This window comes from Orcinus orca, chromosome 19, assembly GCF_937001465.1.
Source record: "Orcinus orca chromosome 19, mOrcOrc1.1, whole genome shotgun sequence".
In the NCBI taxonomy this organism is placed as follows: domain Eukaryota; kingdom Metazoa; phylum Chordata; class Mammalia; order Artiodactyla; family Delphinidae; genus Orcinus; species Orcinus orca.
Window position 1 is genome coordinate 33,076,205 of NC_064577.1, and position 13,482 is coordinate 33,089,686.

Genomic DNA, 13,482 nt, shown 5'->3' on the forward strand with positions numbered 1-13,482 from the left:
GAGGGGCTGAGTGGGAGACGTGGTATCAACATTCAGCGGTTTACAGGGTTTGGCTGTGGAGTTTGCTATTTTACTCAGAATGAATATTGAGTAACACTGAACTCTTCTTTATGTGGCATTACATTTTTCTCTCCACAGGAGGTTCCAAAAGTTCTTTCAGGTGCTACAAAAATGCACTGTGATGTTAGACAAGTTAAAAGAACAATCGACTGCTTTAGAAAAGGTTATCCTTTTCAGTTTGCAATTCCCTAATTTAGAAGCCTAAAAGTGCAATTTCCCAGCCATTTTTTCATCTCATAAAATTTTACTCCAAAGGGAGAATATGAGTTTAATGCCACCTTTATGCAACAGTGTCCGGGGCAGGGGGCGGGGTGGGGGGTGCGTACGAGCTTCAGGAACAGAACCAAGAGATGAAGTGCAGCCGTGGGAGCGCCCCCTCGCTATGTTCCCTGGGTTTTCCATTTTTATATTTTTCTTAGTAAGACTTAAATAAGGCTTTCAGCCTTGACACTAATCATTTTAAGAGTACAATAAACTGAACTTTCAGCTATTTAGTAAGTAGCACTTCAGAGAAATATTTTAAGCTATGAACCAATCCGCATCTAAAACATACGGCTCATTGTGTAACAATCCTCCAGTTTCTCTTTGGCCACAGGTGAAGAACAGAGAGAATTACCCCAACAGAATGGCACCACCTACCTGGTCTCCACCAGCATCTTCCCTGCTTTTCCGTAGGCGTGCAACGCTAGTGGGCGGAGGGTGGGGGAGAAAATGAACAGCTCAGTCCAACAGTGGGAGAAGCACATCAGTAAAAATGTTACTAATAAAAGCTGTGAAAGGCAATTTGACAAAAACCTGCACGTCTGGAGTTCCATGGATGTAAAGGGGATATTTTATTTTATTTTATTTTATTTTTTTTTGCGGTACGCGGGTCTCTCACTGTTGTGGCCTCTCCCGTTGTGGAGCACAGGCTCCGGACGCACAGGCTCAGCGGCCATGGCTCACGGGCACAACCACTCCACGGCATGTGGGATCTTCCCAGACCGGGGCACGAACCCGTGTCCCCTGCATCGGCAGGCGGACTCTCAACCACTGTGCCACCAGGGAAGCCCTAAAGGGGGTATTTTAAAATCTTGGTCCCATACTCTTTTTCAGATCTACCTTCAACAAACAAGAATCACAGCAAATAAGAACAAAGCCAGTGTGGGTTGGTTTTCTCACACACAAAAAAAAAGGAGAGAAAAGAAAAGGAAAGAAAAAAAGACAAGAAAAACGATCCCAGTGAAGTAACAGTTTATCTCTGGGCAAGCCGGGCAGCTGTGAAGGAAGCTGAAAGAGGCCTGCCTGGGGCAGGAGCTGCACAGGGGTAGAGGGTGCCCAGGAGGGCTTTCAGCCTAGCCCCAGTACATCTGGTTTTCACAGCCACACCAAGGGGACCTGGCTAAGGGCCGCTATGTCTCCTCTGTGATTTCAGAAGAAAATCTCAGATGTGGTACTTTGGGACAGGACGGGACAAGTGCATTCGGGCCTGCCCCCACTTGCCCTGCTGGTGAACAGTGCGTCCTACAGCGGAGAGGAGCCCCTCTGCCCTTCCTTCCTGACAGTGGAGCTGCTTCTAGCAGAAGCGAGATTAAGAGCTGACTCAGCAGGTCCCTCCCAGGACCTAACAGTGGCCGGGAACCCCTGTGTCCCATCCCCACAGTCCAGCAGGACGAGAGCAGAGAGAAGCTCTGGTCTCCCAGGAGCAAGCAGAAGGGGGTGCGTGTGACAGCACAGCCCCAGCTTCCTGCCCCTGTCCCTCCCTCACACAGCGCCAGGGCCACCCAGGAGACTGGGAAAGTAGGGAACATGAAGGCCGACTGATATGAATGAGTCCAAAGATGCTTGTTACTTTCAAATTACTTAGGAAAAGGCATGACACTGCCAAAAGCAAGTGAGCGTGGCACCTGACCCGGGCTACACAGCCACAGGGCAGGTGGCCTTGAGAAGCAAAGGGGGTCACTCTGCTGGGGAGGTCACTCCAGCCTCCCAGCTTGTCTGACTACTGCACAGACACTCGCACCTCAGGGTCATCTAAGACACAGAGCCCGGTGCCCCAAACGTGAAGGTGCCTGGGGCCCAGCCATCCCATTCCTTTTCCTTCTCCAAAAAGAAGCTGAGCATCTCAGCGTATTCCAAATGCTCAGAGCACCCTGCCACAGAAAGTTCCAGAACACACCTGCATTCTGGACAGAGGAAGCTAATGTTGCTCCAGGAAGCCAGAGGTCAAGTCGGGAGGTGGCACCTCGTCACCCAGAAAGACTCAACTGGTTCCTAGAACGACACCCTCACAGGGCTGCCCCCAAGTTGCTGCTTGTGCTGAGACGGCCTGTGGTTCCAGCCCCGTTCTCACCCTTTCCTCACCTGGGCCAGCCCCACACACACCCCACCCACCATTTCAAGTGTCCATCCCTCAGTAACCTCTAATCCCGAGTCACAGATACAAATACCTGGCAGCCCCCCGGCCCTCAGCCTCTTGCCTGGCAAGCCGGGGACTGCCCTCCTGCCCCTCTGGGCCGGAACCACAGCACCAGACCTGCCCCGAGAGGCTGGGAGGAGTGTGCGGGGTGGTCTCTGAGAAGGTGCGTCCCTTCCCCACGCTCCTGGGTCGGGCCTTCCCTCTCCATCTGTGATAGGCTCGCTGCGGCTCACGGGCCAGGCCTCACGGGGGCCAGGAGCCGGCACTCCCACCAGGTGCGGAGCCAGGACTGGTGTCAGGAGGGGCTCTCCAGTCTCCCCGGAGACGCTGGCTCAGCTCGTCCTCCTGGGGCCATGGCCTCGCTCACGGCTCCATGGCCGCTGTGCACACAGAACTGACTCTTAGCCCGCCTCGTTGAGTGTGGGACCCCAGCCCCACTCCCATACTCACCACCTACAGTCCAAAGCCTCCTGCCCGGCAGGCAGAGCGGGGAAGCACGCAGCAAATCGTGCTGTTCAAGCTGAGGGTGATGACCTCAACCCAGCCCTCCCCAGAGCCAGGCCATCCGCCAGGGGGTGATGAGCATTTGCTGGATAAATGAGGGGTAGGGGGTGCAGAGAATCCTGGGTGTTAGAAAGGTTGGTTTTACGACCCTCATTTCCCAAGCCAAGTATCCACAGGTACAGGTCACGCAACCGCAGACAGGTAGGGAGGGACAGGTCCTCTGCAGGCCCCACCCAACCCATGAGCGGGCAGCAGGCTGACCAGGGCCACAGAAACCCAGGCGGGCGGTTGACAGGACCACAGACATGGTGCCAGAGCATCTGCTGCGCACAACTGAGCACTCCGAGGTGGCGGCGAGGCCCGGCCACCCTCCTCGGGCAGAGCCCGGGTCAGAGTGGCCTCGAGGGGGCCACGACTTCTAGGGGCAGTTGACTATCTGACATAGCTGTATATCTTCTGAAAATGGGGTTTGAAAAGTCCACTCAAAAGTAGGCCATGCAGGGCAAAGGAGGAGCAGGTAAGAAGTGGACCAGCCCATAAGCAGCAAACAAGACACCACAAAAACACACACAAAACACCAATAAAAAATCCACCAGTGTTTATTTCCCCAAACTGGCAAAGTTCATTCTCCAGCGATGCCTACGCACTGGCCAGAGCGGAGTGAGCAGAGCTATGGTTATTTCCAGGGAGGGACCAAACAGAAATATCGCAAACTCAAACGCTAGAAAACCACCGACCCGTTCCTCGGAGCGTGGACAGTTTAAAAAGGTTATTTGTTCAAGCTGCGACAGCCTTTCTAGGAATTTCCGCACCATGGCCTGCACTGTCTCCAGGTCTGTCCATCTCCTTGACCCCCACCTGCCTGATGCCCATGGGCCCAGCAGACAACATGTGTTGGGGGCTCCGTTGACAGAGACTGTATTTCCCCAGGCCCGAGGCACGAGGATGCAGTGAGCACTCTCCTCCTGGGCCACCTTCTCTGGCTGCAGCGCAAGCTCTGGGCCAGGAGAAGGCAGAGGCCAAGAGAAAGGCCTGCAGGCAGCAGGAGGTGGCTCAGGAAGTGTGGGAGGGTTGCTGGCCCACAGGGTCCGAGAGATTCCCATCTCTTCCTGTCTAGGGCTCCTTTCCAAGCGGTGGGGCCTGTCCATTTCTGAGACTATGCCAAGACAGAGCCAAGATGAAGGGCAGCTCATGCTGCAGGCTGGGCCTGGGGGACTGTGGAAGTTCACACAACTGAGCCATCTTGTTTGGTACCAAAGACATAACCAGAGACCACTGGTGGTTTCTGATCCTTTTTGCTTCTAGCAGTTAGAATTGGGCTGCAGTCACCACAAGCAGTTAAAGGTAGAAGCCCCAGCCAGCCATGCAGAAGGGTGTCCATGGATAGTTTTCTTCAATCTTTCACAACTAGCCAAACCAGTTTGCCTTCTCAGGGACTTTCTAAGAATACTCAGACAGGCAGCTGTCAAAAACCACGGCCTGCCCAGGCCAGGGTCACCCATCCTCTTTCAGGGCACAGCCAAGCACTTCGTGGGATGTCTGCTACAGGAACCCTCAGTGGGGAGAAAGAGTCACCCTAAAGGCCATGGCCCCACAGACGGAGGAAGGAACCTGCCCAGGAGCACATTTAATCCCAAGTAGAATTTGGTCTCATGTGTGGGGTGGGGCGGGGCGCAAATTTAGCTGATAAATTTCACTTCCCCAAATGACTCCAATAGCAATATAAGAGTCTGACGGACTTCCCTGGTGGCGCAGTGGTTAAGAATGTGCCTGCCAATGCAGGGGATACGGGTTCGAGCCCTGGTCCGGGAAGATTCCACATGCCACGGAACAACTAAGCCCATGCGCCACAACTACTGAGCCTGTGCTCTAGAGTCCATGAGCCACAACTACTGAGCCCACATGCCACAACTACTGAAGCCCGCGTGCCTAGAGCCTGTGCTCTGCAACAAGCGAAGCCACCGCAGTGAGAAGCCCACGCACTGCAACGAAGAGTAGCCCCTGTTTGCTGCAACTAGAGAAAAGCCTGCACACAACAACAAAGACCCAATATGGCCAAAAATAAATAAATAAATTGATTACTTAAAAAAAAAAACTTAAAGAATAAAAAAGGTCTGACATCACCATTCTCATCAGAACGGAGAGAGAAGGAAGCAGCCCTTCAGTTTTGAGGTCAGAACAAATGTAAGTACCTCCATGCCAATGCAAAGTAGGCAGACTGGAAGGAAACCAGAGGTCACGCTGCCAAAAGCCCACATGTGGGGCCTGCAGATGTTTTTATTTTGTTTGGCCCCTGGAACTCTGCACACCATTTCCTCTTGCTGCCTCCTCTCTGCCGTGAGAGCTGTGAGCTGAGGGCCCAACCAGGCCCTCCACGAGTGGACGCAGCATCCTGGCCACACACTAGCTGGAGGGTCAGAGACTTCCAGCCAGAGGACAGGAATTTTCCCTAGAAGTGCTCAGGGCCGGCTCCTGAGACCACGTGCATTGGTATTTCAACACCCACACCACGTATCCCCAGAATGGAGTGCAGAGCTGAAAGTTCCGAGGCAGTGGAGAGAATGCAGCCTGCACACATCACCCTGAGGTGGGCAGGAGAGTGAGGGACCCTGCCCTCAGAGCCAAGTTTCCCAGGAAATAGTCAAACTGAAAGAAGGCGGAAAGCACAGCCTTCTCTGCCTCGGCTGAAATCAAAGGAAGCAAGAAAAATCTAGAGGAAACGAAATTGCAACCAACAACAGGAAACAGAGGACGGCACTGAGGAGATGGTGACTTGCTCCCAGCTACAAACCCGAGCCCAAGGACAGTGTGCCCATGGCATTCAAAGTGGGGATGTGCAGCAAGATCCCAGTCAGGCAGCTCGGAAGGAAGGTTCTGGGGACTCTTGGGCACAGGAGCGGAGGCTGCTGAGGCTGCCTGAACTGAGAGAGGGCTCTCTGTGTGGATATGCATAAAGGGGAGACAGGAGAATGAGTATCACCTCAATTTTAAAATGTGTGTTGATGTTAACAGTTTTTTTTAAATTGCATTAAATTTTAAAATAAGAAACTGCTGTTCAAAGGAATAAAGAATAAAGTGGAAGAAAAGTAATTAAAAGAATAAGACCCAGGGACTTCCCTGGCGGTCCAGTGTTTAAGACTCCATGCTTCCAATGCAAGGGTCACAGGTTCAATCCTTGGTCGGGGAACTAAGATCCCACGTGCCGCATGTACGGCCAAAAAAAAAAAAAAAAAAAAAAATAAGGCCCAAACCACTGCACTTCTTAAGAAGGTACTGAGAAAGGTCCAGCGCTCCCTGGGGAGGCGACGCACTCACCCAGGCCAGCGTAGGTCCTCCGCTTGCTCAAGCTGGCAGCTTTCACCAGGAACATGCACGACTGGTGCGTCATCCAAGAACAGAAGACCAAGAGCAGGGCCCCCAGGACGACGCCACACTGCAGGGTTGGGAGAGAAAGAGCTGCTAACAAAATAAAGCTACCCGGCATCTTTACCTCTCACACTGAACAGCATGTGCTACGACCAGCAGCCCTCCCCACGGCCCCCGCCCCCTAGACACGAGGCCCCAGCTCTGTTTAGTTCCCGTGCCTATGGGCAGCGGTTCCTAGCATTAAAAGGACAATTTCCTGGATGTGGTGGCCACAGGTTCTGTCCAAAGACATAAAGCCTGTGCATGACCCCAAAAGAGCACCAGGGACACTGGTTCCTTCCCAGCCCCTCCCAGAGTCTCAAGGAACAGCAAGGGGTTGCCAGTCTCCCCAGTTCCCTGCAGACACCCTACAGCAAACCACCTTCCAGCCACTTGGATCAACAGCTACGAGTGATAAACACATTCTGGAAGGAAGAGATTAAAAATGACATTTACGCCGTTCTTATAAGTTAAACAGACACTCACCATCTGACCAGCAATTGCACTCCTAGGTATTTACCCAAAAGAAATGAAAACATGTGTTCATGCACAAACCTGCATGCCAATGTTTACAGCAGGTTTATCTGTAATCCAAAAACTGAAGAAACAACCAACTGTCCTACTAGCATCTAGCAGAGCGGAACGCACACACAGCCCACGACCCAGCTCTCCTGCACGCAGGTCACCACCCCACAGAATGCGTCCACGGGGTCAAAGCCTGTGCACAAGTTCCAAAGCACTCCAAATAGGAAACACCATGCCTGCCTAGTAAAGGTTAAAAAACAGATAAATTGAGGAATGCTAGCCAGACATCGAAATGTACCAACATGACCCATTCACGTAAAGTTAAAATCTGGCAACACTGACCTGTGGTACTGGGGGTAGGAGGGGGACCCTCAGTAAGAAGGCAGGGCTGGAGGGTGCTGGCGATGCCGTGCTCCTTAAGCTGGGAACTGGCTACATGTGTTTGTTAACGTTAGGAAAATCCATCAAGAGTACACCTAAAATGTGTCCACTTTTCTATACGCATGTTACACTTCAATAAAATGTTAATTCTTTTAGAAAAGTACCCAAATTACTAAAACCAAACAAACAAAAAATGCAAACCAAAACTTTTTTTAAATGACCTGGCTGCCAGATCAAAACACACATCTCCAAATTGCCCATTGGCCTCACACTGTGTTCTGGCTGACGGTTTCTCACGGAGAAGATGCTGAGAGATGGGTGGGAGTGTCCTAACTCAGCCAGGCCCTCGGGGCAGGGCAAACCACTTCCAGGTCTTGGCTTGCATGCAGACCCCCACCTCTAAGCTCTTCCCCAGGCAAGTCAGCCTGGCCCATGTTTAAATGCTCTGGCAGGGGCCTCGTGCCCAGCACATGGCAGATACTCAAATCTGAATCACCAGAGCCCTACCATGGTGGCACTTGACAGACAGGCATCAAGGATGACAGCACTGCATTTACAGACGCAGGACCAGCCAACTACACATCCCAGGATGCAGTTCTGCGCCAGGCAAGTCGCAACGCACGCTGGGACATGTAGTCCTTCCAGAAACAGAGGTGGCCGGCTCACACTGGGATTCACATACCGAGACACAGATGTTGCCCCAGGGCTTCTAGAAGCCGCCAGCGTGGCCTTCCACATAGGCCTGCAGTCTCTGTCCTCCTGCCAACATGCTCACCAACCAAGTCAGATCAACCACTCACATGGGAACCATAAACTCATTTTCTTTCTTTTTGCTAGTTTTATCCAAAAGATGCTAAATATGAAAAATGCAAAGTCTTAATCTAAAATTAAACGACTGGTGCCCATTTTCAGTTCCAAAATGTCCATCTTATTTTCACTTTTTTCCACCTATTTGGTTTCATCATATAAGAGTGGTCTTTGAAGCCTTGCTGGCCACCTGTTCTTCTCTGGTGTCCCACTCCTCCTCCCCCAGCCTTAAGCAACCCAGGTAGTGGACAGCTCCTGTCCTAGGAGGCAGGTGGAGCGGCACCTCCACCGTGGCACACAGGAAGCTAATAAGTTCATTTTTAGGAAAGAGGTTACCCAATTTGATAATTCCATCAATCTCCCTTTTCTAACGTACCAAATGCCTGTCTATTTGTGAATTAAACAGAAGCCAAATGAATTCACACCTCAAAAATGGTGAGTTTCAAAAAAAAAAAAAAAAGGTGAGTTTCTTTCATGCAGTATTTAATGTTGGGATGACACCAATTTTTTAACATTTCAGATTTTTTCAATCAAGGTAACATTGGCATACAGTGAAACGCAGAGATCTTAAGCGTACACTCTGGAGAATTTAGTAATCACCTTGTAACCAACACCCCAATCTAGTTCCAGGGCCTGGGGGTTTGACTTGTGTGCTTCTGAATACAAGTGCAGTCAGGTCAGAGTTTTAAAAAATAATAGTAAAGAAAAAGAACACTGAATCCTGTGGTCACTTTCCATTTTTGAAGGATCATTTTCTTTTGCTACACTTGCACTTCGGTCTGTTATTAATTGTGCTTAAGTTTTTCACTGAGGAAATTCCTTCGGTTTCTCTTGCAGTCCCGAGGCGGAAGAGCTGCACGGCCGCCTCCCCCAGCCCTAGTTCCCGTGAGGGGATGAGCCCGGGGCGGCGAGGGCGGCGACCACTGCTCACTGGACTCACCTGTTTGAAGCAGAAGGGCATGGTGAGGACACTGACACCTACTATGCTGTTCACTATGTTCGTGATCAGCCCCCAGTTGGAGGCGGCGGCCGCAGTCATAGCGTGGGGGCTGGGGGCCCGGGAGCCCCAGTCCAAGGCGCCGGGACGACGGCGGGGCGCGAGACCCTGAGGGGAACGGGTGGCTGCCTGGAGGAGGCGGCCTCGCGGGAAGGCGGCGGGAGCAGTCAACCTCCAGACCCCGCCAGACCCCGCGGCCGCCTCATGGCTTCGTTCCCCGCTGGCTCTCGCTGACCACCCGCGTGTCCCCACGCCCAGACCCAGAGCAGCCGCGGGGTGCCAGCCAGGAACACCTCAGCCCGGCTTCCCAGCCCCCCTGGCACACACACTTCCGCCTTCCGCGGCCTCCTCTTCCCGGAAGTGACGACAAGGAGGCGGGGCTCGGGCAAGGCGCTCAAGACGAGAGGCGGGCCTGGGTGGAGCCTGCGGAGGCGGGGCCTGGGGAAGGCGGGAGGGCGAGGCCTGGGGGCGGGGCTTGACGAGGCGCAAACCAATGAGAGGTGGGGGCTGGGTCTGCAGGGTAGGGCATGCGGGGCGGGGCCGGGCGGCTGCTCACCTGTCCCAGCGCCCCGCTAAGCCTCCTGTGGACCTGGGATCCTGAGCCGTGTCTTTCTGGGCCTGGAGCACAAGGAACTCGACCCTGAGAGTTCCATTGTCACATACATATGGTATCATCAGTTTGGCCAATATGGTGAATAAAATGGAATCTCACTGTGGTTTTTAATTTGTTCTGCCTAATTACAAATGAGGTTAATCATCTACTCATATTTTTACTGTCCATTCACATTTCTTCTTGAAATGCTTATTCATTTTTGCCCATTTTTCTAATTAGCTGTTGATCTTACGAATTTTGCGTTCTTTCAATGTGCTTAGTAAGTAGCCCTGTGTCCCTCAATTGGAGTTTGTCTGATTTCTCCTCATTATACTAGTTTTTCATTGCTGTCGTAACAAATCAGCACAAATTTAGCAGCTTAACCAACACAAATCTGCTCTTACCGTTCTGGGGGTCAGAAGTCCAGAATGGATCTCACCGGACTGAAATCAAGATGCGAGCAGGTCGCCCCCTTTCTGGAAACTCTCGTTCAGACTCCATTTCCTACTCATTGGGTGGCTGGCAGTATTCAGTTCCTTCGGGTGGTAGGAGCACGGCCCCCGTTTTCTTGCCAGCTGAAAACTGAGGCCCGTTCCCAGTTTCTAGAGGCTGCATTCCCTGGCTCATGGCCCCCTTCCTCCAACCTCAAATCTGGCAACAGGGTGAGGGGGTCAGCTCCCTCTCGCTTCACATCTCTGACCCAGCCAGGAAAAGTTTTCCAATTTTAAGTATTCAAGTGATTAGATTGAGTCCATCCGGATAATCCAGGATAATCTCCCCATCGCAAGGTCTGTAACCTTAATCACAGCTGCAAAGTCCCTTTTGCCATGTAAGGTAACATATTCACAGGTTCCCTGGATTAAGGGGTGCACATCTTTGTGGGGAGCCAGTATTCTGTGGGAGCCTACCCACACCCATGATGAAATTCAAGTTACGTTTCTTTGGCAGGAATATCATGGATGTGCTGCTGCGTTTCCACTGAATCCTATCAGGTGCCGGATGATTTTGATTTGTCCCATTACTGGTGATGTTCTCTCTGATTGCTTGATTAGATAGTTACATTAAAGTTACATCTTTCTCCTTTATAAAAAATGAGTGGTTTGTGGGGAGGTACTTTGAAACTAAATGTCCTTCTCCTTGTCAAACTTGCAACGTACTAATGTATCGATATCACTGTGGTTTCCTATTGTATTCAATGGGTTATCATCCATTACTATCACTAGTTATTCTGATGCTCAAATTTCCCAGACTTGGACGGTGAGAGCCCCTTCAGCTGGCTCCTGTGTCCTGTGCTGCGTCCCCATCATTCTCTGAGCACTTCCTTGCTTTCCTGCACAATTAGATGTTCCTAGCTCATCCTGTACTTTTCCAGAATCAATCATTTCTCCAAGGAGCCCTGGGTCCTTCCAGTGGGAGACTAGTCATAGAGACCAAGATCTCGGCCCTGGGTGTGTGCTCAGCCATTGGGATGCCACTGCTCCTGGTCCCTCAATGGACAGAATTAGAAGACACATGTGTGTACCACACTCACATACAGGTTTCTTCCAACGTCCATCTAAGTATATTGAAAGCCACACTTTCACAGCAACATCGCCAAATAACCCTGAGGGTCCAGGTCCACAGCGTTCATCTTGGTATTCTCCCTTTCCATACTTGTAACGCCCGAGTTGATGCTCCCCCACCTCACTTGGGCTCCAATACCCTCCCCTGGGCTGCCCCACCCCCATCCCGGACTCCCTCTCTTTCCCACTCTGGTTCTGAGTGGCCTCCCACCTGCAATTCCCACTGACACAGTCACTCACCTCGCCCTGCACCACCTAAAGGTTTAGGAACTGAAGTGTAAAGCAGGGAAGGGCAGGGCTGTAGCTATTTCTGAACCTACACCCCCTCCATTCTCGATAGCGACATATGAGTTCAATCAGTAGAGCTGACAGGACACCACTGTTCCATGGGAGCTTTCTGGAGCACCAAGGCTTTGTGACCTGGCATGTTAATGAACCACTCTGAGCCTGTTCTGGGGCACCTGGGGCACCCATCACTGAAGTGGCAGCAACTTTCCATTTGGTCGCTGGAGGTGACAGCCATGGGCACCATCGGGGGAAGGAGGGGAAGGGGGCTGGATGAGGGTCCCATCTCTGGAGGCTGGCGACTTAGGTCGTCAAACAGAGGGGCATGCTGACCCCACCTGGCACGTCTGTAGTGAGGAGAAGGATCCTGTTTCTCCCACACTGGGGTGGGGGGCCAGAGGTGGTGCCTGCTTTACCAAGGGTGAGCCCCTCTACCACCTCCTTCCCCTTCCCCTCCCTCTCCCCCACCTCAGTCCTCACCAGAGAAATGCAGGGACCCAGCCTGGGTTAAATCCACATGAGAGTTGTGGCTGCTTCAGAGAAGGGCTCTTGGAGAAGGTGGCCTGGGCCCCAGGAGCTGGGTAAGCAGAGCCAGGGCCATGGAGCTGGCTGTGCCCTGGCTACCGGGACACTGGATCAATCCTCAGTGTTTTCAGGTGTAAAATGGGGCTGATGACCCTGCTCTCCGATTCTCTGTGAGGTCACAGGTATAAGCCCCAGTGAGGGCTGGTCCCTTCTCTCCTGGAGAGCATCATTGGTTTTCGGCAATCCTCTGCTTTTTCATCTGTGTCTCTAGCTTCTAAACCAGAGGCATGATGGGGGGCCAGGAAGGTCCCTTGGAAATGAATACTAGGGGCCCTGGGGGGGCTTGAGCATCAGGGACCCTGGCATGGGGTCTGGGCTTTCATCACCCCAGCAAGCAGGAGTTAAATGTTCATGCCAGCCCAGTGGCTGAACTGTCCAGATATCCAAGTTCCCATCCCCCTCTCTGGTTGGGTTCTCCCTCTTTCAGGCTGTGTCCGAGCAAAGCCTGGAGGCTGCCCTGAGCCCAGGGAGGTGGCCGAGGGAAAGAAGAGGGAGCCCAGGCCTGTTAGGCCCCTGGCCCTGACTCCCTGTACTCTCCTCCCGCTGTTTATATAACCCCAGAGCCATAAAACTGACAACAGGTCCAGCAGACAGGAATGGATTTCATTTAGCATCCGCTGGGCGGGGTGCAATTAGATCACATGCTTGGGGGAATCCACCAACCCCGTCCTACCGCCAGGCCTCCTCCTCAGAGGAAGGGGCAGTGCTGGAACCACGTGGAGTGACTGCATTCACAGGGAACCTCGTGACTGCCGCCCCCCCCGCCCCGCCCCCTGGCCCCCCCCACACACTTGGCCGTGACCTTGGTTTTCTGGGTGGGGGTGGTAAGATCTTAATGAGGTGTGAGAGGAGAGGGGAGGCCCTGGTGTTTTCCAAAGTAGGTTTGCTCAGTTCATTTCATAGGCCCCTTTGTGTTGGGAGAGGGGAGCATGTGAGGTGGGGAGGCAGGGGCTGGCTCCACTGTGGCCTGGAGGATAATGATTATGTCCCCTCCTCCTCTGTCAGGGGCTGCCCAAGTTGGAGATGCCTGGGGAGCTGCCCAGGTGCAAGGGAGCTTCGCTGGGGCTGACAAGGGGGAGCTTGTCACCCTTAGCCCCCCACTGAGTGGGCCTAGTTTTGAGAGTCCATCCTCGGCCCCAGCCCCTAAAGCCACGGACCAAGGGTTTTTCCCAGATCTCAAGCTGTTGGTGACCAATGCTGGCTCGGGCTCTGGGAGGAGGGCTAGGGGCCAGCAGCCCGGGAGAGGAAGACAGGAGAGGAGCTGCTCATGGGCACCTGGGCTGAGTGGGCCTGGGAGAGCCTTGGGGGCCGGCAGGGTCTTCCAGGGGTCTTGACACTGGTTCCCTCTGCCTCCAGGGGCCTCTGTCTGGAGCAGGGGCAG

At 52.9% G+C, this 13,482-nt stretch overlaps 1 protein-coding gene across 10 annotated transcripts in view; it reads right to left on the bottom strand.

Annotated features, from left to right (window-relative positions):
• Positions 1 to 9,439, bottom strand: part of SLC38A10 (solute carrier family 38 member 10) — a 42,504-nt gene extending 33,065 nt beyond the window's left edge. For 9 of the 10 annotated variants that reach the window (XM_049701536.1, XM_049701531.1, XM_049701530.1 and 6 more), the window contains exons 1-3: positions 9,021 to 9,439; positions 6,278 to 6,395; positions 700 to 745 (exon numbers count right to left, since the gene is read on the bottom strand). In XM_049701536.1, the coding sequence (XP_049557493.1) occupies positions 700 to 745; positions 6,278 to 6,395; positions 9,021 to 9,119 (263 nt within the window). In that variant the 5' untranslated portion in view covers positions 9,120 to 9,439. Of the gene's footprint in view, positions 1 to 699; positions 746 to 2,218; positions 6,213 to 6,277; positions 6,396 to 9,020 lie in introns of those variants that run through there. The other variant, XM_049701534.1, reaches the window with a different exon arrangement.
• Positions 9,440 to 13,482: the final 4,043 nt, after the last annotated feature.